At 44.1% G+C, this 23,567-nt stretch overlaps 1 protein-coding gene and 1 long non-coding RNA gene across 10 annotated transcripts in view; one reads left to right on the forward strand and one right to left on the reverse strand.

Moving 5' to 3' along the window:
* The window catches only part of EPB41L4B (erythrocyte membrane protein band 4.1 like 4B), a 174,885-nt gene extending 153,892 nt beyond the window's left edge, over positions 1 to 20,993 (reverse strand). The window contains exon 1 of one of the 8 annotated variants that reach the window (XR_007157561.2): positions 20,244 to 20,978. Coding sequence is in view for 7 of the 8 variants with exons in the window: in XM_048046016.2 (XP_047901973.2) it covers positions 20,244 to 20,546 (303 nt within the window). In the remaining variant the exon portion in view is untranslated. Of the gene's footprint in view, positions 1 to 20,243 lie in introns of all 8 variants that reach the window. The other 7 variants (XM_048046016.2, XM_066992624.1, XM_048046018.2 and 4 more) reach the window with 7 other exon arrangements.
* Positions 19,692 to 23,239, forward strand: LOC106045018 (uncharacterized). Of its 2 annotated transcripts, none has more exons than XR_010829557.1 (3): positions 19,692 to 19,822; positions 22,289 to 22,516; positions 22,833 to 23,239. It is a non-coding gene; the product is annotated as an uncharacterized lncRNA (long non-coding RNA). The 2 variants fall into 2 exon arrangements; XR_010829556.1 differs by lacking the exon at positions 22,833 to 23,239 and adding an exon at positions 22,617 to 22,818.
* Positions 23,240 to 23,567: the final 328 nt, after the last annotated feature.

Genomic DNA, 23,567 nt, shown 5'->3' on the forward strand with positions numbered 1-23,567 from the left:
TCTCATGCAGATAACGCACCCTACCAAATACTTTGCTTCTTGCTCACTTTGGGCAGCCAGAATTCTTCATTTCAGAAGACAAACAGCAGTCATCTCAGTTTATTAACAAAATAACAGCATAATCTATATCTTCGTAAAATGTAAAGTCCAGGAAAGTGCTTGTGAAAAACCTTTGTTACCAGACTTCACACTTCCCATATGGGGCAGGGGATACAAGGCAAAAATCATGATTGAAATACATTACAGATGTAAATCTTGTAGCATTTGCTGTTAGCAAAGCGTAACATTCAGTGTGATTAGTTAGGAAGCGCGAGTCATGCTTCATTTTATGACACTGGCAGCAGTACAGTGAGGTGATCACTGTCAGAGAGCTTGTGATCCAGAGCTATTAAAGGTGTGCACATGCTGTAGCCAGCCAACAAAGTCACATTCTTATTGCCTTTGTCCTTCCCCTCATTTTAATGCTCTTTCGTTCATGTGACATTTAAAATTAACACAAGGTTCTCAGCCTCTGCACCACACCTTCCACAGCAAAGGCTCTATTCTTGTTAGCATCCAGAAGCCTTATGTCAACCGTGATTTAAAAACTAATGTTAGAGTAAAATTTAAAAGAAAAAAAAGCCTACATTACAAGTACAAGCATGACAGCTGAACCCAACTCATACAAAGAAAAGGTCCTCTGGCTGTCTACTGCAGAATCTCTGTACCAAAGGCAACCAGAAATTATCAGACTATTACTTGACCATAGGAGATGATTATCCTAAGAACAGCCACATTTTCCCCCACCCCACCAAAGAATCCTTTTCTTTTGGGAAAGCATGTCTGCCTTTGACCACAAGTCGCCTCCTTCCACATCTCTCTTCAAACTAAGCAAGCTGCAAAACCAAAAAGCAACACTTTATTAAAAAAAAATCACTTATTACCTTCGCAAGCTCAGGTTTGCTTTCACATGAGACTTTGCCCAGCGCTGTGCTAGGTTCTGCTACCAGTTTATTCCTCTACTGATTTAGAAATAAGTTTTTATCACTCCATATATCTTTAGGTCCCAGAACTGTACTTGGAGCTTCCCTTGCCCAAAGCAAGTACAGAATACACCAGCCTACAATTAAAATAGGAAGTCAGGAAACAGTCATTAAAAATTCACGTGAAGAGCACAACATCTTCAGGAAGAGAATGTAAAAAACAAAAAATTGTCAAGTGTCATGGGTATGGTTTGTCATCACAGCCCATCCCCAAATGAGTCATGGTAACTCAAAACAGAGATCATTAGATAGTCACAAAGCATACATAATGAAGTTTTATTGGAATAACAGGTGCACTTTAGCATTATTAGAGCAAAACCACCAAGTTACTGCATTCCGTGAACATAAGATCACTGAGGAAAGAAGTAATTTCATTCAAATTTACCAAGCATTTATGCATTAAAAATAAAAAGCCTTGCAGAATCCCATCATCTCACATTTGCACCTATTTCTATGCAAGTTAGCAAACACTTCCAAATTCTTACGGCTTGGGAAAATCCACATTTGATAATCTTAGGTTGTTTTTCTCCTGAAGTCATGAAGCAAATTGAAGGCATGTCATTCTTCCATCAAGACTGCTGCGTGAGCATGCAAATTCTTCATGTGAAAAAGAATGACTATGCTGAGCCACATAGTTTGTAGCTTTCTTACTATTATAAACAAATTGCAATAAATTGCACAGGCTTCCAGTAGAGTTAATGCAATCGCTACCTTTAAAACAACTATAAGAGTACATCTTTGTTTAGAAAAAATGCAAATCGTCATAGCGCTTTAAATGGATTGCTATAAGCTGTTCATTTTCTAACTTCGGTATTTTGCCATTAATCTTTTCATGTGTTAATGCTTAACATTCCATTTAGTTAAATCCAGATATCACTAAGGTTATAAAAAACAGTTTAACCCACCTTTTGAATTTTCTTTTAAACTGAGCTTCAAGACACTGTCTTAGTCACTAGAAGGCCTAAGCAGAACAACTCATGAAATCTTTCCCAATGGTAGATGAACTCTGCACAGCAAAGTGCCAACTGTTCAGAGCATCACAAAAGTCTCTGCTGCTTGACTGACTGAACCACACTTTAGTTTCCCAGTGGCCATACTGGCAATTTGGTGACCTTCTGTCCCCTGTGGAAAACACTATGCTATGAGCTCGGCATACCAGACCACAGGGAGCATTTCAAACTCAGAGGAAGCACACAGAACTGTGGTGTGAGGAGAACAATCACTGGGGATGACAGGTGAGCTCTGTAAGAGCCATAAGAGCACAGAAATCCAGCTATTGGCCTGGTCACATTAATAGTCTTGAATATATCAGCCAGCACAGTTGAAGCTGATGCAAAATGATTATCAGATTAAAATAGCTGGTTCTTACATCAGCATCATGAAAGTTGTGGAGATGGCCACAGCAAACACTTATCAAGACTGGAACATCCATGTCTTTTAGATACTGCTCAGGAACACATGGGAAGAGAAAGAATGAGAAATCACACTACAACAAATAAAAAGTGGTGATAACCTCCCCCCCCCCCCATCCTTACCAATGAGAAAAATTAAGAAATGGTGAACTAGTCTGAAAAACTGCTCTATTTAAATGGTATCTTTAAGAAAGGGCATGATCCAAAATTCCTTCTTTTGAGCATATTCTTTGAAATCTATTCAATCTGCCACCTACGTACAAAGCCATTAACAGTTCAGGTTACATGTCATGCTGATAGCAAATTTTAGACTCAGATGATACTATGATCATTTACTGTGTCAACTTCATGCTGAAAGTATTAAAAAGAAGGATGAAGTCTAGCTTGAACTGGGTTGAGTTTAATTTTTGAAGCAGATTGAATTTAAAAGATGATCAGCTTAAGGACAGAAGGCAAAAAAAAAGAGCTTGTTCCTCCTCCCCGATTTCTGGTAAACTTAGTGTTTCGACATAACATTCAACTGACAACATGCAATGCCACAGCACTTACAGGAGTGTAACTTTTCAGACTGAGACTGTCCTTGAAAAGGCATTTAAAGATGATGCAATTAAAATACTGGAAGCAATCTGAATTTCACTGTACCTTTCTACTCTATATGGCCTAGCACACACCACTTTTAGCATGGGTTTTAGGAGTACAAGAGGGCCAATACAGATCTACCAAGAAGCTCACTGAGATTTTGTTGAGATGAATCAGTTCCCTACCCTTTAACGTGTGGTTATTACAAATTACATATATAAGGAAAGGTTGGACTTGGTGCTTAGGGACATGGTTTAGTGGGTGACATTGGTAGTAGGGTGTAGTAGAATGGTTGGACCAGATGATCTTGGAGGTCTTTTCCAACCTTAATGATTCTGTGATTCTAAGTCTATGTATGTAATACCTTTATGTATTACTTACTACAAATATAAGTTTATGTGCATACACACGGGTATATAAACAAGGTTGTAAACACAAACAGCACAGTGGACTCCTTTATCATCACTACCCCAAATGCAGACAGCCCTTATGCTACCAGTATGTCTAAACTACAAACTCTGAATCTAACAGTTGGAGAGAGAAACCAATCTGCCAAATGCCAATTGATAAGCATATACCTACTTCACTGAGACTGGTAAATTTGTAAATGAAGTATATTAAAGCATTTATGTTATACGCAAGATACGAGTATTGCATTTAGGCTTCCTGTTTTCCACTGGCAGAATGAACTAGTAATTTGTGTGTTTAGACAACTCATAAACATAAATGAGTGCATACACATGGTCATAACCAGATGGACTTAGTTCCTCCCCCACCAGATCAGCAGAAACATTTATCAAGTCTCAAAGCAAACAGAGAACTTAATTTGGAATTGCCTCCCTTCCCCCAGCCCTCCGCCCTGTTAACTTACAAAGCACCACACACTTGGGCAGGGCAGCACCAAACCAGACTTTATCCTCCAACTTGAAAAGTTCATGACAAATGTTTCAGCTTTCTGTGATTACAAGTGTGTAGCTTTAACAAGTCACCAATATGTACTTAGAATACCTATAACCTATTGGCTACAGTATAGATATAATCATATTTTAGTAAGCTATCAGCTTTGTCTGTGCTTTTGCACTGTTCTTTACCAAATTCTTTGTGATCAGCGCCATGGAAAAAGCTGTAAGCTTTTAATTTCAGCTTATAGGGCGTTCCACAAGGAAAGCTCATCTTTTCCACCCTACAGGCTTCTCACTAGATAGTCACTTCAATCCAATGCAACAGATAGCATTAAAGCAAGGGAACTTTGTACTGTAACACTGCAATACCTTTAGTCAACCTCCGTTATTTGAGTAAGGTGAAATTCTGCTTCTAGAACAAAGTCCAGATAAAAAGGTACTACAGCTAAACTAATTTCCTCAATCTTACGCTACTCGGGAGGCTTTGTGACATCTACACTGCATGTCTTATTTTTTTTTTTAGTTTATCAGTCCGATAAACAGCCTATTTCTCTAAGAGATAGTGCTTGAGATCTTGTTTTGGCTAGTATAAAACTCAGAATTTGCTCCTGAGGTACATTTGCAGAGGCCTCCCAGACAAGATTTCCTAAAGAAGAATACAATGGATGCAGAACGAGCTGCCCAAAATCGTACCAAGAAGTCAGCAGGGCAAGCAACCACTGTTGCCAGCTCCTGAGAGCCGGAAGAGCGCTCGGCTCCTGTGACATCCGGCACGCTACGGGCGTCGAGCTGCTCAGCCGAGCAGTCAGCTCACGGCAGCACAGGACGAAGGATGTGGGGACTCCTCACGGGTGAGGCACGCTACGAGAGCAGACTTCTTGTGAAGGCGGAGGCCCAGGCTGGCAAATCTTGCTGGAGCTGTCGAACAGAGCAGTACCCCGCACGCAGCACAGGCTCCCGGGAGGCTGCTAGAGATCACCCCTCCACAGCACGAAACACGCTTTTACCTCGGGCACTGCAGTGCAGTACTTCATGGTTTAATCTCATCTGGGTCTTCAGCAGGCAGGCTAAGATACAGGCGCACACATCCTTCTGCCAATTTAGTCACAAAGCAAGACAGCTGGAGGCACTGACACCGCAGGCAATTCCGGGTAATCGCTTTGCAGCTGTTTATCAAAGCCTCAAGTCTTTCTGTCCAGGAGGGGATTACAGACACTGTCACCTTACTACCCAGACTGTAAAACACCTCTAAAGAAGCTTTGGCAGCATCACAAGAGAAGCCGCCAATGCCTACAACTTAAAATAAATGGATCTTAAACTTGAAACCTTCACCCAGGAAAGCTGGTCAATACATTCACCCTTTGGCTTTGCAGACCAGGAACTCCAACTCGCCCCCGTCACCCTACAGCTGCACAGTGTCATACAGAGGACTCCAGTGCAATAATGCCCCTCACCTGAGATGCATGGAGGCACGTGTAGATAGGCAAGGAAGCACCAGGAGAGCTGGGGACTCTTCTCAAGCATTTTACTGGTTCCTCCCCACCCCCCCCCCAAAAAAGGCAAAATTGTGTTCAAAAAAAGAATGTGTTTATTCAAATGTTTAGAATAGTTGTCATTCCAGTTGAAATCTGTCTAATATAATGTGTGGATTTGGAACTAAAAAGCATTTTCCACTGGAACTTTCTTACCATGATTCAGAACCGTCCATTTGTGATTTCAAGACATAAATAATGCTCTACCTACTTCTTAGAAAAAGCATTGTTTTAGATCACATTCTTAAGCCACATTTCTTTCAACAAATATGACAATTTTTAATCTGGAAAATTCACCATGAAGTCAAACACAGTTTAATTTCCAAGTGAGAAACCACAAAAAAAAAAAAACAGGAATTAGATATTTCAATCCAAATTTGGTATATTTCCGCTTCTCACAATCAATAGTGACTATTTGTATTGGCAACAAGACTCATTTCTGGAATATCCGCAAATAAAGTTTTATAATTAAACTCGGACCACTTCAATTTTGTGGATCGCTGATAGGTTAGGAATTGCAGCCAGTCTCAAAGGGCTAAGGAGTATAGGAAAAGTACTCCATCACAAGATATCCGCATCAAGAAATGACCATTAAAAAATAGTCTTTTCAGCCCTGGTTCAGCTTGAAATTCCGCATGTGGAGCCTAGAAAAAAATGTCCTTCTCTTAAATTCCTAGAATCTTTCTAATTTCAGTATCAGCTTTATTATTCTCATCAATTCTGTCTCCCTATTAGATTCCAAAAAATAAAAACTAGAGACAGCTGGGTCCAGTCAGGAATAAATTAAATGACAGCAGCCTAATTTAAACTACTCAATGGTTTCAAAAAAAAATTAAGTCTCATAAATAAGTCTAATTTCTTCCTCCATGAGACTATACATTTATTTAATAATGACAATAAGGAGCCTTAGAATAATAGGCTTCTGCTAGACATCTGACTTGGGCACTGATCAGCTCTAGCAGACCTAGCTCAAGCTACTTGCTTCCACCTCCATCACCGAGTCCCGCCGCTGCAGCAACACGGCATTCCCTGTTCACGTCACCCTAACCTGGCTGGCTGCTAGGGCAGGTGAGGAACACTCGCATGATCCAGCTGTAAGAGCACTAAGTACAAGAATGAACCATTCCTAAAGTGATTATTTATACCCTCAACCCTCAATTCAACAACACAGCGGCTTTTATAACACTTTTGCCTTGAAGAGCTCCCATGCCCTCTGTCAGGTTTTTCTTCTATCGCTTAGTCCCTTAGTTATGTGGTACCTTTAACAAAAACAGTTTCTGCCATTCAATGCTGTAAAAGCACTTCTTCTAAAAATTTATTTTTAGAGTGAAACATACCTGGATCTGATCCCTGACCTGGCTTTCAGCACAGCCTCACAAACAGCTGAAAGGGCAGCTGTCTGCCAGCAGCACAAGGATGGGAGCAAGAAGCCAAGAACTCCGAGCTCGTATTGCTCAGGAAACACCTGTATTCTCAAAGCACAGCCTATGAGACAACCTGACAGAAACAAGCATTCCTAAAATAGACATGTGTAGTCCACAAAAGGTAGATTAAAAAATGGGGGGAATTATAACAATTAGGAAGGGAAAGGAGGAAAGCACCCAGGCAGCAGCATTCAGTGCAATCCTGAGGTGTTCTGCTCACACACACCGGCCTTCCCTGGGAGAGAATTAACTAGTTAGGCTCCTGCTGAACCTACAAAACTGGCACAGTAGCAAGAGATGATGGGTCTTGCTGATTGCACAGACTGATTTGCATCTTTTGAGGATGCAGAATTGCATCACCACACTGTAGCTTAATGCAGTGAACTCACAGGACCCACACACACACCAACAGAAGCTTTGGTTGAAGATAGTGCCCTGGATTTAAGCAGCACTGTAAGACTCTGGTGAAACAACAGAAAAGCAAATGACCATGAGCTTGCAGCAGAGTGCTACAGCCAAGAAAGTAAACATGAGCCTTGAATGAAGCACGCAGCATTAGGTAAGGAGCAATGCCCTTTCATACAACGCTCACCAGCCATTACAACATCACCGCTGTGCTCTGTTCAAATGCCTGAGCATTTAAGCACGTCTGCACAGTCACAAATAAGACACCAAGAACAATTTTGAGTTTCAAAAGCATCTAGACAGAAAAATTTCTTTTTATCTATTTAGAATATCAAAGACAGGACTAAGAGGTGACGTGTGTGTGAAATCCATGTGCCTTCATGTGGAGAATATTTTTCCCACAGTCCCGAGACTCTTCATCGCAAGCCCGCTCAGACACTAAGCCAGGGGATAACAGGGACCATAAAAATACCAGATATATTAAAGGGCCTATCATTATTCTGAACCGTCCACATACAACATGAAGCAGTAACTGCTTCTCCTTAAAGACTCTTAATAGCAGAAAAACTAATGAGATCCAAGGAGAGATGTTGCTGCTAAAAAGTGACAATCGGAACATCTTGCAAGGAGGTCTAGAGATTGAGCAGGGAAGGAGAACAGATTAAGTGTTCATAATGACCCTTCCTGACCTGAAATAAATCTACAGTTCAGCAGCTATTCCTTTACAAGCCATCCATATGACTAACTCCCCAATATAATTTAAAGAGCCATATTCCAAAGGATATTGAGGAAGAGCACGCAGTTAACTTCCATTTAACATCATCATAGCAGCCTTAACAAAATATGTTAAAAGAAGGAACAAATGAGAACAAAAGACAGCTGGAACCTCTGCTAGCCACTTATCCAAAGTGAATTTTCTTTGTTTAGCAGATGAGGTAGTCCTGTTGGAAATAGCAATAAAGATGGAAACAGGTAGGAATAATCTTTTTAGTGTTTTTCTGCAAATCTTTCATTCTAACATAATTCCCTTTAAAAAAATAATCACTTGTAAAAACAAAAAGCAAGAGCAATGTGGTCCTGTTAGTATATATAAGCATGCATTCATTTAGTCAAGCCATATGGAAACGGTCTTCCTACCTACTTACTCAGATACAAAAAGTACAAAAATAATAGGTTCCATAAATCCTAGCTACCTTAAACATCAATGTTGTTTTTTCCCTACCCACCAGGAACCAGTCTCACAAGGGCTTTTTAGATACAAATGTCGCTTTGAATAACATCATAAATTCATTTAGATCTGAAACCAAGCTGCATGCTTGCCTCCCAGCAGTAACTATGGTGCCCGTTTCCACATTTATAACCTATCCTTTAGCTATAAAACCACTCCAAGTTTATTAGCACTGCAGGTTATGTCCGTGTATAGGACAGAAATAGAAGTATACTCCAGAGCACACATTTCCTCACCAGCCCTGCACCCAGCAGCTGACTGACTGCCTGGTTCATCTCTCCAAGAGCTTCCACTAACATCTCTGCTTCTGTTGGGGTTACCTGACTTTTACAGAACATACTTCTCAAGCAAAGCGGGTTGACACTCTCGGAAGCAGACACAGCGATCTCATCTTGTCACTTTGGAGCTGTGCTGAATTAATATTTCGCCTGCAGGGATGTTTCTTAGCACAACAAACTCCTGCTGGATGGCACAGGGTCAGTCAACCATCTAGCAGTTTATTTCAATCAGTGTTTTCACTTGCACAAAACCCACGGAAACAAGAGAATTTCATTCTCCACCTCACTTGTATGAACTCCCCAATGCAGACTATTGCCCTACTTTACAGGCTGGTACAAAAAAGTTTGCAGTTTTCTAATTTCTAAGGCTCATAAAGAGAACTGCAGTCGCCATTTAAACTGCTCAAAATTCCCCACTTAGCATTTAATTAAAGCCTACCGCTACGTTGCTTAAAGCTGAAGCATGCAAGAGGGAAGAAGTTCGCTTTAAAAGAAAATTTGTTATATGCAGCCAACGAAAAGCTGGTGAGAGAAATACAATGCAAAAGGTGACAGAAGCATTGTGGTAGCAATAGCTAACAAGTTTTCCTCCCTGTACGCGCTAGGCCTTGGGATGGGACAAATGGCACCGCTGGAGCTGCCACAAGTCAGCTAGGCTCCCCGGTCCTGACAGCATCAGCCCTGTGGTGGCGAGGTCAGCATGCACCTGATGAAGAGGAACGGATGCTCTTCAGCTAAATATTGCCCCATCTTCCTCGCAAGCTAGCTGTTTGTCTGCTTTGCAGCTCATGAAACAGTCTTTCTGAACACCCTGCTGAAGATTTAGGTTATTACTTACAAGCTTGGTTTGCCTTAAATTAAGAACTAACTCAAGATTTCAGGAAACAGTAAGATGCCTCAGAAATCCAGAAAACAAACAAACAAAAGCTTATTTTGAGGGCTACCCTTCCAGACACCACGTGCACTTCAGCCTGCCCATTTTCACACCCATGAACAGCTACTGAAAGTCACAGTGAAGTAACAGAGGCTCTTCAGAATATTTTCTCTTACTAGAAAGATACAAGCCCTCAAGCTTGCTGAAACAACTGGGAAAATTCCCCACTCCTACCAGTACACAAATGAGATTAAACTGACAGTAGGAGCTGGGAAAAGTCTTTTTGACATAACCTTTTGATTAACAGTATTTTACATTGATGATAAAAACTTCATTTTTCCTCATATAACAATTTTCAAACGGATCATGCTGGAAATATCTGATGATCTGCTTCTCTCTGCTAAAATAAGATGGAATTCTTCTATTAGTCAGTATCTAATACCTGAAAATGTAGGGGGAGAAATCAAGGTCCCCTTTCCTGGCCACAACCATATTCTTGAAGAAATGACAAAAGTTTCGCCAAACCAGCTAATCTACTTTTTAAAATACACTTTATGATCAAATTATAGCCCAAAATATGGTGGGTGCTTAATGTGAAAATACATCAAAATCCAAGCACAAACTGTAAAATGAGAACATCTGCTGGCAAATTTCAATAGCGGCAAACAAAACACACTTGTTCTTGTTTCACAGCATTGAATTTTTCTGTTCCCACTCCCATCCAAGAAATGCAGTAATCAGCTTCAACCTATTTTTGCTAATATACAGACAACTGCTCAAACTTCTCTTCCCCCCCTCCGTATTTTGCAATCATCATTACTTTTTAAAGCCACAAATGAAGCATCAGAAAGGCTTTACCATAGGACAAATTTATAATGCAAATCTCACATCAACATGCTGCACAGGAAGAAAGCAATTTTAAGCAACAACAACAAAACGGGTTGGCTCGGAGGATTCAAGAGGAAAAAGAAGCAAAGAGTGAATAACCTCAACTTGTTTCTAATTCTGAATTTAAGAGAACTAAAAAACATTTGTCGTGCAGATTACTTCCTTATATACTGAACTCCTAAAATATAGGACTGCTTCTGAACTTACAAAACTCTAGTCCAAACAATGTTTCCCTCTTTTTTTTTTTTTTTTTTTTTTAACTGTTTGCAACAAGTGGCTTGTACTATGGCAAGTGTTTTGATGTGCAGTAAGCTCCCCCATTTTCACACCTGAAACCAGAGGTTTGATTTGCTGTTGCAAGTTTTGCAATAGCGCATCCACCAGGAAACAACCAACATGGTATAAGAAGGAGGTGAAGGGAAACCGAGGAGACGTACAGGCAGAAGATAGCTTAAGCTACCCAGCTAATTCCAGCCTGAAGCCAGGACACAGCAGAAGCACCTCACTACAGTCAATGCTGAACAACTTCACTGGCCTTTAAAAGGAACCGGCAATCTCTGCCGAGGAAGCAGGTCCCCCTATCTAACAGGTGCCCCAACAAAACTAACACCTTGAAATAAGTGGAGGCCAAGAGCAGCACTCCAACGAGCACGGACCGAACGGCGCAAGGCAGCTACGGGACACATCAGCAGCCCCTGCAGCTGGGCGTTGGGGCCCTGGTGGATGCCAGGTGCCACTGGCATGCTCCGTAGCGGCCTCCAAGCAGGGCTGGGAATGCTCCTCCTCGGAAAAAGGGGATGTAAATAACAAAACAGCAATAATGAGAGGGTTGCAGGATGAACAGCTGGGAAAAGAGAAAATAAACCAAGCCCAGTGCATGCAACAGCAGGAAGAGGGAGGGAAGAGAAGTCTCGGGCACAGCAAACATGTTGTGTTGCTGCTCTGTTAAACCAGCTCTTCCCTTCCCCAGAGCTGCAGCAGGACACCCGAGCTCGTACAGATATATGTAAGCACCCCAAGATCCCGAGGTGAGAGAAGGCAAGTGGATACTGCCCACTGCACAGTACACTTCCAGGGTGCTGCCCCTCCTTGCAATACGGCCTATTTTTAAGAAGAATATCACTCTTTACTTATTTGCTTAATTCAAGGAGATAACAGACTCATCATTCATCACTTCTCAAAGCAAAGCACTCATGGAAAGTTCGTTATTCAGGAAGAATTCCTACTCAGTAAGTAGCCTGAATATAAAACCTACATACTGACGATTTGCATCTCTGCTGAATGGTGATCTTTGTTGCAGCACAATGATTGTACACAGCACTGGTGATTTCAGTTCTGCTTACAAAATTGGGACTTCTTGGGTTTGGTCTTTTTACTTAAATGCGAACCCTCAATTTCGAGTCATGTATCACAGTTTTGGGAATGACTAACAAGGTAGGAAATAGATTTAAATGACAGAAAACAGCTATAACCAATTCTGGATGGGTACAAGGGAGAAAGAAGAGACTTAATAGAACTGTTCCCTTTTCTCAGAAAACGTAGAAAATAGTCACTTGCAAAGTCAAAGCAGGTAATATTTGGACATTATGTAATTTTGTTCAGACTTAACACCAACCAAAAAGGCGTGATGCAGTCAGCATGCTTATTTTGTCCATCAACATTAACACAAGAATTTGTCTGCATCCTGGGATATTTTTAAGGCTCAACACATATTGTTTATTGTCTAATATATAACATACAAGACTCCACATATTGAAAAATTTAAACTGGAAAAAATGGGAAGCCAGGACTACTAAGCTACAAAAGTCCCACAAGTCTACATTTTCGTAATATATTAATTCGTATATTTATACAAAATGTATAAAAAACACTAAAGAAAATAGTACATACGATCAGTTACTAGTACTACAATGAAAATAATGCTTTTCACAATTTTTCTAACAGCCACAACAGGATTTATGCTTGGGTAAGTTAACCTTTGAAATAACACTGCAGCCTACGGTAATTTAATTGCAGGTCACAATCCCCGAGTCATAAAACAATGCTTTGCTAATTGGGTATTTGATACTGCTGTGTTCATACAAGTCCAGGTCCTTCAAAAGAAAGGACTTGGACTCTGCACACGTTTATGCAGAGTTCTTTGTGAAATTTCATACGCGCTAAATAGGATCCTCCATTCCAGTCTCTTTTATATAAATTGCACCATATGTATGAAAAAAATCACAAAATACAATGACATCTCAAGTCAATGCATTTGTCAGTATACTACTTAAGAGACATTAGGTATTTGTTTGGATAAATTATCCAGGGTTCCTTAACAAGGGAGTACAGGAATCTCAGTCTGAATAGATCAAAAATGTAAGCAGCCAAGATAAATTTACTCGATATTTTTCGTGCTTCATAGATAGAGTCTGAATCTGGCCTTTCAAGAAATATTTCAAAATCACCTCATCATAATACAGGTAATGGTCCAGGACATAGTTATATTGATACATAGAAATAAATGGAAATAGCAAGTCAAATGAACAGCAGATGGTCACTCTGAACACTTCATTAGCTTCCAACCTTTTATCTCTAAGGCAGAAAGCAAAAAGAGCATTTGCCATAGCCTGCATTGGAAAACATCCTAAAAATTACTTTTTCCTCAATAACGTACAATACTAACCCAGCAACACTGTATGCACAGTTAACAGCTGTTGACTTCTTCATTCTGGCATAAATAAAAAGTTACTTATGCTTCTCCTTACATTTTACTTTGTGAAGCACCTATGAATTCAGCTACAAATACTTTCACCTTTCTTCTGTCGACCTCCTTCCCCCACCATATGACTTTTCACATTCATTTTTGTAACCTGCTAAGCAGCCATGCCTTTTTATTTTCCTGTCTTAAGTGAGGAGGTTTAACCTTTGAATCAACTGTTTCACTGATCGCTACCGGTGTTCCCCTAATGTCTGCTCTACAGATGTGAGTGCTCAGGACCATTGCCCACCCACAGTATCTGTGCACTGACACAGCACTTGGCTGGTCGGGCTGGCTGAATAAAGAGGCTGCTGAGCCAGCCACAGACCTTCAGATCCCTTTCCAAAGCTGTGGAAATGTATTTTTGTGGGCAAGACCAGGACAGAAGAGTGTTAAATTTCTGACAACTGTGGAGAACCAGAGAACGATGTGAACAGACAGGAAGAAACGGGACAGAGAATGATGCTCAAGGACCCAAACAGAAGGAAGCCAGCCTCTAGTGTGGGCTCTGTCACATCCCTCCCAGAAGAGATGGGTTAACTCCATGGTTAACTTTCACAGCTTCTGTAGCTGCTGCTGGGATGCAATCAAAACTGCTGTTACAGACTGGGAAACCGGGAGAACATGGGGGGAACAACAACATATGTTCTTATTAGGAAAGAAATCCAGTGGGTATCACGCTAGCGACAAAGATGATATCCACAGAGAAAGTATAGAGAATCGCTCAGTGAGGAGCCTGCTAAGGAGAGGAGTGGGTAGAAATGGTTGGGAATTCAAAAAGAGAAACTCTGAACAGAAAATGGACCTATGCTTAGAGGAGAGGCACTAAACAAAAACAGTTTCTGAGAAAGTTACAGAAAAAAAGAGATATTTACATATGGGCTTGCAAGTAGAAGCACAAAGAAGCACATGAGGAACAAAAGCATGGACAGAAAAGCAGTGGTAGAGAGATGTTTCCCCCAGTTAATATCTGTCCCATCTGTCTTTTGTTTTCTGTACTGCCCAGAAACAATTTTCCCTTAAATGTCCTGGCCCCTGAACAGCTTCTCCCTGTGGACTCTTACCTTTCTGCTTCCCAGAACATAAAATTGCTCCCATTCAAACCCATCAAGCCCATGAGAGAAAATGCTACAGCTTCTACTGTGTAGGTTTTCCTTCTCACGGCTAGAGTTGCTACTTCTTGGGCATATCCAGAATGAACTCATTCTCGCTTTCACTCTGCATCACATATTTAATTGTCAAATTTATACTTCTCTCTCAAGCCGTAACTCTGTTCTTCAACCATTCTGAGCCTGTTTCTTCCTGTACTACGTCCCGCAGTCCAAACAAAACAAGTTCTCTGCTTGCTCCTTTTTATGGTCTGCACTTCCAAAGTCACTTTGCTCCTATTTCCTGCCTTGTAGGAACTTTTTACATGCCCAGACTTTTTTCTCCTTTTCAGCACCACTACTAAGAGCCCAAAGCTGCAGGTTTGCTATCCAGCAATCTGGTCAAGAACACAAACGCAGGGAAAAAAAACATTAGATGTATGCTATTTGCAAATAACCACGTATTTTCTAACTGTTCTGAAAGTTGCCGTGTTATTGATCTTCTTTATTCAGATCCACGGTGGCCTTCAGAGTCTCCCCAGTGAATGAAGCCCAGTGCAAACAGCTGCCACTAAAGGGCATTTATGTGTTAACCAGCAAGAGGTCCAGCCACACTGACATTTTACACAACTTTCCTAAGCATAGCTGTGTTCTGATCTGTTGTAAAAGGGCTTCCAAAATAATGCATGAAACAACCAAGTCTCCTCTCAAAAGTCTCTCCTCTTCAAAAGGAAATTCTCCATCTCAGAACTGGTACCAGGTGCTCATCCTCCTGTCCTTGCAGCACACGACTCTCATCGCTGAGCTTCTCTCGCTGGCTGTCAGCTTTCCCGTTACAACAGCGATTCTGTTCTCTTATCTGTGTTGCATTGAAGAATGGTATTAGCTTCCATAAATAACTAATGGCGCTCACAAACAAAATTTATTTAACATATGTCAAAACAAAGCACTGTTCATTGCGTCCCCGTTTCACTACACGCTACTGAAATGTATTTTATCTGCTGTAGATTTACTGAGGATGTTTGGTGAACTTGCCAAGGGCCTCAAAATCCCTCGTCTCCCTCAAGAACCGAACACATCACGCATTTCTGAGGCATTACTGCAGCCACACGTGTACACCACGTTTCTGGGGCTGCACATGTCCCTGACTTTTAGTATGTAATCCTACTACGAATGTTTTCCACACACCGAGTATACACAGTGACACGTCAAAGTATATGGTATGTGCACAAGGTAATTAAAGGCTACTGCCAGAAGACAACATGTTAAGCTCTGGCTACAGTTACTTGATCGGAGCTTTAATGTAATGAAAAGGTGTTTCAGCGTGAGTGACAGAAGGAAGATACCCAGCCACTTCTAAAAACCAAGCTTGATCAGTTTACAGAGGGCATTACAGGAGCTGGTGCCCACAGTGGTCCACAAAAATGAGAAGACCTTTCCAGTCCTGCAAATATGCTTTCAACATTTTCCAGCAAGCACTCTAATTTTAGGTTGTTGAAAGGTACCTTCAGCATAAAGAAGTATATTATCATCTCTGCAAATGAAAAAAGCTTTAGAGAATTAATAAAAAAAAAATCTGTTCCCCACCTGCTATAAAATATATATTTGGGTGGTAGATAAATCTTCAGTTAGGAGACTCCAGAGAATGCCTTGAATCTAAGTGTCTAGGGTTTTTATTCCTGAAACGTCGTTGGGAAATAACATGTGATATAAAAGAAAGATCATGTTGTACCCTTCTCCAACATTTACCGCTGTTTCCAAGTCAAATATACTGACCATTAATTGTAAGATCGAGATGATTACTCAAAAGTTAATTTAACATCTATATTTGATCTACGCATAGAGGCCAGCTAACAGATTTTGTTATGCTTGTTAGTCCAACTAGAGAAGGCTATAACGCATAGAAGATTACAGAGATTAAAAAAGGCTATTGAAAAACATTTACTATCCCTATCGTGAAGTGTTTCCATAGCAGCCGAAACAATTACTAAAACAGATACACTAAAAGGAAAGCAAAGAAATAATACAAAAGCTATCCACCTGAAAACAATTCAGAGATTTGAAGAGTTATATTTAACTCGTTCATTAACTTAATCATTAAACATCACCTACTTTTTAATACATCACACAGACCTTTGCAACGACATCCACAGCAGCACAGAAATTTATTATAGCAAGGACATTGTTAGAAAGGAGTATTTATGACAGCGCTTTGACTGCTGTGGCTTCATGTCACAGAAAATGTAAAGTTTCCCACGCCTGCTTTGCAGGATGGGGATTTCTACAGTAGAGTAAGCTTACCATTTGTTCCCTCTTTTACCCCACTTAATTAAACAAAACCAAGAACACACTACATGTGCTCAGTCCCCTTCTCCCCCAAATCTTATCATGGAGTACTGTTTTCAGTGGCATTAAAAAAGAAGAGCATCAATTCCTGCTACTCTGGACCATCTCACTGAAGAGTCATCTTTCAGAGCCTCCCTTTAAGCTTTCACAAGACGCACTGAATTAAAAATCAGAAGCTCAATTTTTGGAAATGCCAACATCCACGTCTTAAAGTCATCACAAATTTGGGATTTTTTGGCCTCTCCTTAGAGTCATCTGTGAACTTTTCTATTTAGGTATTAACTAGCAGGCATCATCATCACTGCATAAATGCCAATGCTCCTTCCATGTATTTTTTATGTAAGAACACAGCGCGGTCTACAACCTGTTTTTCTTTCATTAAAGTCACGAGTCCTCGAGCAAAACAGGGGAAGGATTGTGTTAGCAGCAGGGAGCAAGTGGCCTTCCATCTACCCACAGCCGAGTTACAAGATCTAAACAAACAGCAGCCTCCTATAGAAATGAACATGCAACAAGAAACACCAAGTATGTTCTCGGTGGTGAAAAGACATACACTGATGCCTGTGTGAGTTTCTAAAGCAAGCACCTTTCTCCTTGCATCAGCCCTGGTAACTGGGTTTCGGATGTGCAGCCGTGCGGTGTCAGGCCAACGAGAAGTAACGGTGCCCTTCATACTGCACCCGTAGGCAATCACCCCACAGCAACACCACGAGCAAGCTGCCGCTCACGTCCGTACGGCAGAGCCAGCCTCAAAAGCATCTCAGATCCTTGGATCTGAGCTTGGGGATTTAAAAAAAAAAAAACAAAACAAACAGTGTTTTATTTTGTTTATGTAGAATACTTTCAAAGCACCCCAGTTTTGCCTTCAGAGTGACCAAAAAGCCACTGCTGTTAAGCAATCCTTGAAATTTCGCGTGAGAAGCCGAGTACGGGAACTGTTATGCAGGGTTGGCCACAGAACAACTTTATGTTTACATTTGCATGGGAAGAGCTGGGGAGGAAACAAGCTCAGGAAAGGCAGAGAACACCTACAAGTGAAAGCGCACAGCATCTTAGGAGGGCAGGCTACCAGATGGAGCGGTTCGAGGGCAGGGGAGGCCCTGTGCACGAGCAGTGAAAGAGAGCAAAGTGCAGATATCCCACGAGGAAGCGGGAGTGGAAATGCAGGTAAACAAGAAAGGCGACTCCGGTCACAATGCTCCTCCGCAGCCCGCAGGAGAACGAGCTGAGGAAGGACTCGCAGGTGGCAGCAGATCTCTGCTTCTGTTTATACCACGAGCTGCCACGAGCTCCCCAGCTGTACGGTTTCTAACGCAGGTGGCATAGAAGTGAATGTTAACCCCAAAGACGGTACCAGCCTACCGAGGTACGATTTGTTTTCCCAGCAATGCCACCAGCCCCCACATACGAGGAAACGCCAGAGCAGAACCTGATACATCTAGCCGGGACAGAAGTCCCAGGGTTTTAGCTTTACTTGAATACAAAACAGAAACAACTGAACTCCTCCCTGCAAATACCACTACATTTTCAGGCAGTCACGTCTCGTGTCATTCCTCCATACAAACAAGCAGACCCCGCAGTCTTTTTAAGGTCTAACAAACCTTTAAATTAATTCCTACAAAGTTCCAGATAGCAACCTAAGAAGTGTTAGTTACAAAAGTATCACGTCCCAGCATCAGCGTGTTCCTTTTATGGCTGGAAAGACAACCAGGGTGTAGTGTTAACAGGTAGTAGAAAGAGCACATTTCACAGATGCCAGGATCTCCTGAAATAAGCGCTTGCGAGCGTGAGCAGCAGCACAGTGAAGTCCTCAGCAATTATCCACATACTTGACTTCTCGGGTAAGCTGTCCCTGTGATGATGAAGAGACCACACTCACCCCCTTTCCAAAAAATTTGAGCCGAAACAGAGAGAAATAACCATGCACTTTTTTTTTTCCATGCTCAGTTTCATACGAAAGACGCTATCCAGCTCATTCAGCTTAACCAGTACTGTACCACAGCTTCTGCGTATTAAAGCACGCTCTGTTTCAGGCCCTAATCCCATAACAACTAGTGCTTCAAAGCTCAGGGAAACGTTACTGATCAACTTCTATAAATGGTGCAACGCCTCTTTCTGTTTTCCTGACTGTCAGTGTGGGTGTTACTTTCTATGAAAGAAAGGGAAGAAGCAGGAGGAACAGATATATAATTCAACAGAGCTGTTTTCAATCCTCAAGGCACTGCTAGCTATTTTGCACCCCAGAGTCCTCCACCAGCCTTGGGATTTAGGATTTTGGGATAAAAAAACAACTTCTTACCCTGTCTTTGGATAAAGGACCACAACTACCAAGTGTGCATCTCATTCCGACCCCACTGACAGCCGGGGCTTAGTGTGGACATCACAAATCAAGCAAGCGTGCTCTGCGGCTCCTGTACTGGACCAAGCAGATGCCTCCACACGTGTTCAGTACTCAAGGACCACCATTACCTCATTTTCTGAGGTTTCAAACCTACAGGCTGCCTTAAACAGGCTGTGTAGCAATAGCCGAACCCTGACAAATCAGGGCGAGTATAACCTTACATGAAGTATTTACTGAGCTTATCTACATAGACTTCTATAAGTATATCCTCAGCATGCTGATAACATTCAAGTCCTTTCTAAAAAAGGCTTGTGCTCAGATGTTAAAAGGACTACAGCACGTCGCGAAGGAGATGAGAAGAGGGGAGAGCCATGGGCATTTCCAGTATCTGGAAGCGTGTGATGTGGTCTGCAAGGGAAGGAGGGATGAGACTGAGGCAAGTATCTCTAGGTGGCTCTATTCGCATACTCCCCCGTTCACTTGTAAGAGTGTTACTCCATCTCTTTGGTTTCTTTTAAGCAGAAAACACCGGGTTGCCGAATTCCGCAGTTCAGTTAAATCACGCGAATGCACCCAGCTAACGAAAGGCACCTCGCACAACTCAAGAGGCGCCCCGAAACCAGTCTCCCGCGCCGGCGGGGACGAAAAAGCAGCGCGCGATTTACCAGCGGGTTACAGTTATTCGCAACTTCTCCCACCCGCTCCCGCAGCCCAGCCTTTACGGGCTGGCCACCTTTAGCTGGAAGCGAAGTTTGTTTTTCCGGTAGGGCCGACTCACACCCTCCTGCCATGGGAACACCGCTTGTCAGGAGGGAGGGCACGGGGCAGCCGAGCGGAGGACGGCCGCCCAGCCTCAGCTGCGGGCACGACGGTGGGGCCGAAACCCACCGCGGCGCCTGTCGCACCCCCCGCTGCAAACCGGGGAGCAGCCGGGGGGACCCCGAAAGGCCTGGGGGGGGCTCCGAGAGGCCGCAGCAGCACCCCCGTTGGGCTGAGAAACTGGGGGGGGGACCCTCGGACCCCCTGCAGGAGGTCTGTGGGGGTGAAACGCACCTGGCGGCAGGTGCGGGGGCAGGGAGGGGGAACGGGGGCAGGGGCTGGGCTCGGCTCGGCCGGGGAAGGAGGCGAGGGGCCGCGGGGGCTGCGGAGGGGCCCGGAGGGGCGCCGGGGGTCGCGCTACTCACCGGCAGCTCCACGCTGACCTCGGTGCCGTCCAGCAGCAGGACGCGGCACTGCAGCACCGGCTTGCTGCCGCCGGCGGCCGGGATGTGCACGGGGGCCCCGGCGCCGTGCGAGACCCCCGCGGGGTGCGGCGACGAGGGGAAGCCTCCGGAGCCCGCGGCAGCGGCGGCAGCGGCTCCTCGCAGCCCCCCGTCCCGCTCGTCCCCCTCGCCGCCGAGCCCCCCGCGGCCGGCTCCGCGGCCGGCCCCTCGCCCGTAGCGCTGCATCGAGCGGCGGCCAAAGGTCCTGCGCAGGAACCGCAGCATCCTGGGGGCGCCCTGCCCGGCCGCTCACACCCCCGAGCCCGCAGCCCGGCGCCCGGCCCCGCCGCGCCTCCCTCGCACAGCGACGCAGCAGCGCCGCCCGCCGGGAGCACCGAGCCGGGAGCCCGCTCCGCCCTCTGCAGCGCCGCCCGGGCACGGCTCGGCTCGGCTCGGCTCGGCTCGGCGCTCCTCCTCCTCCTCCTCCTCCTCCTGCTGCTGCTGCTGCCGGGGCGGGCGGACGGGAGCCGCGGGCAGGGGGAGCCGCTGAGGCGGGCGGCGAGAAGCCACCTGTGGCGGTGGGGAAGGGGAGGGGGCCGCCCGCCGCCGCTGTCCCGCCTCAGCCCCAGCCCCAGCCCCGCCGTGAGGAGAGCGGAACCGAGCCGAGCCGAGCCGAGCGGAGCCGAGCCGGCGCTCCCCGGACAGCTGCCCCGCCGCCGCCGCTGGGACGTTGGGGCGGCGCCTGCGCGGTGGCTGCCCCTCGCCGCCGCCCCTGAGGGGAGGGAAGGGGACAGGGCAGCGGCGGCGGGGCGGGGGCGCCCCCGGCTCACCTGCGGCTCTCCTGGGGCGCTGAGGGGACCGAGGCTTGGCAGCGGTAGCTGCCGGCTCCTGCTGCTGCTGCAGCCCTTTCCGCACATGGGAGCACGTCGTGGAGGGTCCAGCCGGGCACTCCTGGCACCCAGCTGCGAGAAAAGCAGGGAAAGTTCCTGGTCTCTGGCTGCTGATGTGCCCAGTCCACAATAGACACTTACAATAAACGCCCTTCCCTTCCCTTCCCTTCCCTTCCCTTCCCTTCCCTTCCCTTCCCTTCCCTTCCCTTCCCTTCCCTTCCCTTCCCTTCCCTTCCCTTCCCTTCCCTTCCCTTCCCTTCCCTTCCCTTCCCTTCCCTTCCCTTCCCTTCCCTTCCCTTCCCTTCCCCCTTCCCTTCCCTTCCCTTCCCTTCCCTTCCCTTCCCTTCCCTTCCCCCTTCCCTTCCCTTCCCTTCCCTTCCCTTCCCTTCCCATTATTTTCGCTAGGTGCAAACTTTAAATTTTATTCCAAGTCCTGAGTGCTGTGGTGACCCTAGGGTTCCTTCACTGCTTTGAACATTTTGTCCCACAAATCTCGTTTGCACGCCATAGGCAACCCAAAGGATCTCGAGCACTGGCAGCTCAGCAGAAATGCTGCTGTCCCTCGAGGGAGCTGCAGCAGTGCCGGTGCAAAGGAAAGAGGTCTGGCCTTGCAGAAGACTCAGCAAGGCTTCTGCAGTGCTAAAAGCCGTGGGACTTCAGCCCTTAGTCTCTTTCAACGTTTGTCATGAAAACACAAGTCTGGTGTTTTAAAATACATAAAACCTAGCCTTGCTTGACTTGCATTAGCAGAACACGTGAAACAGGCCAGGGGCCGTCCTGGAGAGTCAACGCTGGATTTACGGAACAGCCATGGGTGGAGGTGCTGAGATCCCATTAAATCTCCCATTAAGTGATAGGAGATAAAACTCATAGTAAAGGATCTTTGGAAAGAGCTGGTGGTGGGAGGAAATAAAGCTGGTTCCGTGTTACCCAGCCACTCTTGGAGTAAAACAATCTACCATTATTTTCTATCACGTTACCAGCAGAGCTAACTTTAGCTGCAAAACAAGAGCCTTGAGCGACTGCAGGTACTGAGCACAACACATTTATTGTAAGATGAGAGGTATTTAAACAAGTATTTGCATTCTGGTTTGTCCTTTTACATCCCACCTGTCTACACCATCTCTTCATTTTCAGCTGGGCAAGCCCTAAAGCGGTGTGGTTTGCTGGTACATCTGTCCTGCCGTCCCTCCTCAGAGCGACTGCTGCTTGCTCGCTTTCCAATGAGAGACACAAGCAGAAACTTGTGGATCCTTCTCTGGTCCTCAGCCATGCTGTAGTTACTGCATGTAACTGCAACATCTGCCTCCCGCAGAGTTCTCCAGTCTCTCCTGGTAGTCACGATCCGACCCCTGTCACAGAAAGGTAATGACCTAGGTGAACCATTTGTACTAACTCGTATGGCAGTTCTGGCAGCATTCCCTGCAATTAACCAGCCTTATCAATATTTTTGCCATTATGCTAGCCCACGTGCGACTGGGAGAGTATTCATCAAAATCCTCACTGGCATTTGTGTAGTGGCAGCAAGATGAGGGATCTGTGACCATTGGTGACACCTGCTAGCCATGGCTCAATAACTAAAGAAAACAGATGCAGTGTCGTAAGCACTTGATTCTATCCCTTTCATTCAGATTTTTATTTTTGTTCAAATCTTTTCTGTTTTTTTAAATCTTCATAACAGAGGCGGCCACTTAATGGGGATGGCGAGCGAACCACTGACAGTCCCATGGAGAGGATTCTCCTGCAGCGGGTACGTGTGTTCTGTCTTGAAAGTAGAGACCTCTTGCTCATTTTACCTTCTGCTACTGCAGTCACGTTCGTGGATTTTTCCTGGCCTGCCAGACTTTAACCATCTGCAAGGGAGTGCTCTAAATTTAATTTGTGTGCAGCTAGAGTTTCTTTTTCTTTGGTTTTCAATAAATCTTATACGTTTACTAACTTAAACAGGCTTGTATTTTGCAAGTTTCTGCCAGAATATATTTTGTTACAGTCATTATTAAAGGAAACTTGCATAGAAGGACTCAAACAAAGTGCAAATATTGCTGTTAACTTATGTATCTATGTTAATAAAACTAGGGGAAAAAGAAACGTGAGGGTGTGATGTATGTTTACTTAGACTTTTAGATATTAATTTGTTTTTTTTTTTAAACATATAAATGAAATGAAATTATTTTGTCAAAAATTCATTAAAGGGAATACTTTTCAGCATGAACATTCATTGAATTATGGCATTCTCATAGCACGTGGCAGTCATATGTTTGCTTTCTCTAGAAGCAGGTCAGCTGTATGAGCAAACCTAATTTCACCGTCTTTCAGGAATGCTCTATATACAGATACAAATAAAGAATAAGATGCAAAGGTAATTCTGAGCTACATGGCTAAGGATAATTTGCATTTATATGCTTTCAGCTAGAGA

This window comes from Anser cygnoides, chromosome 2 (assembly GCF_040182565.1).
Source record: "Anser cygnoides isolate HZ-2024a breed goose chromosome 2, Taihu_goose_T2T_genome, whole genome shotgun sequence".
NCBI lineage: Eukaryota > Metazoa > Chordata > Aves > Anseriformes > Anatidae > Anser > Anser cygnoides.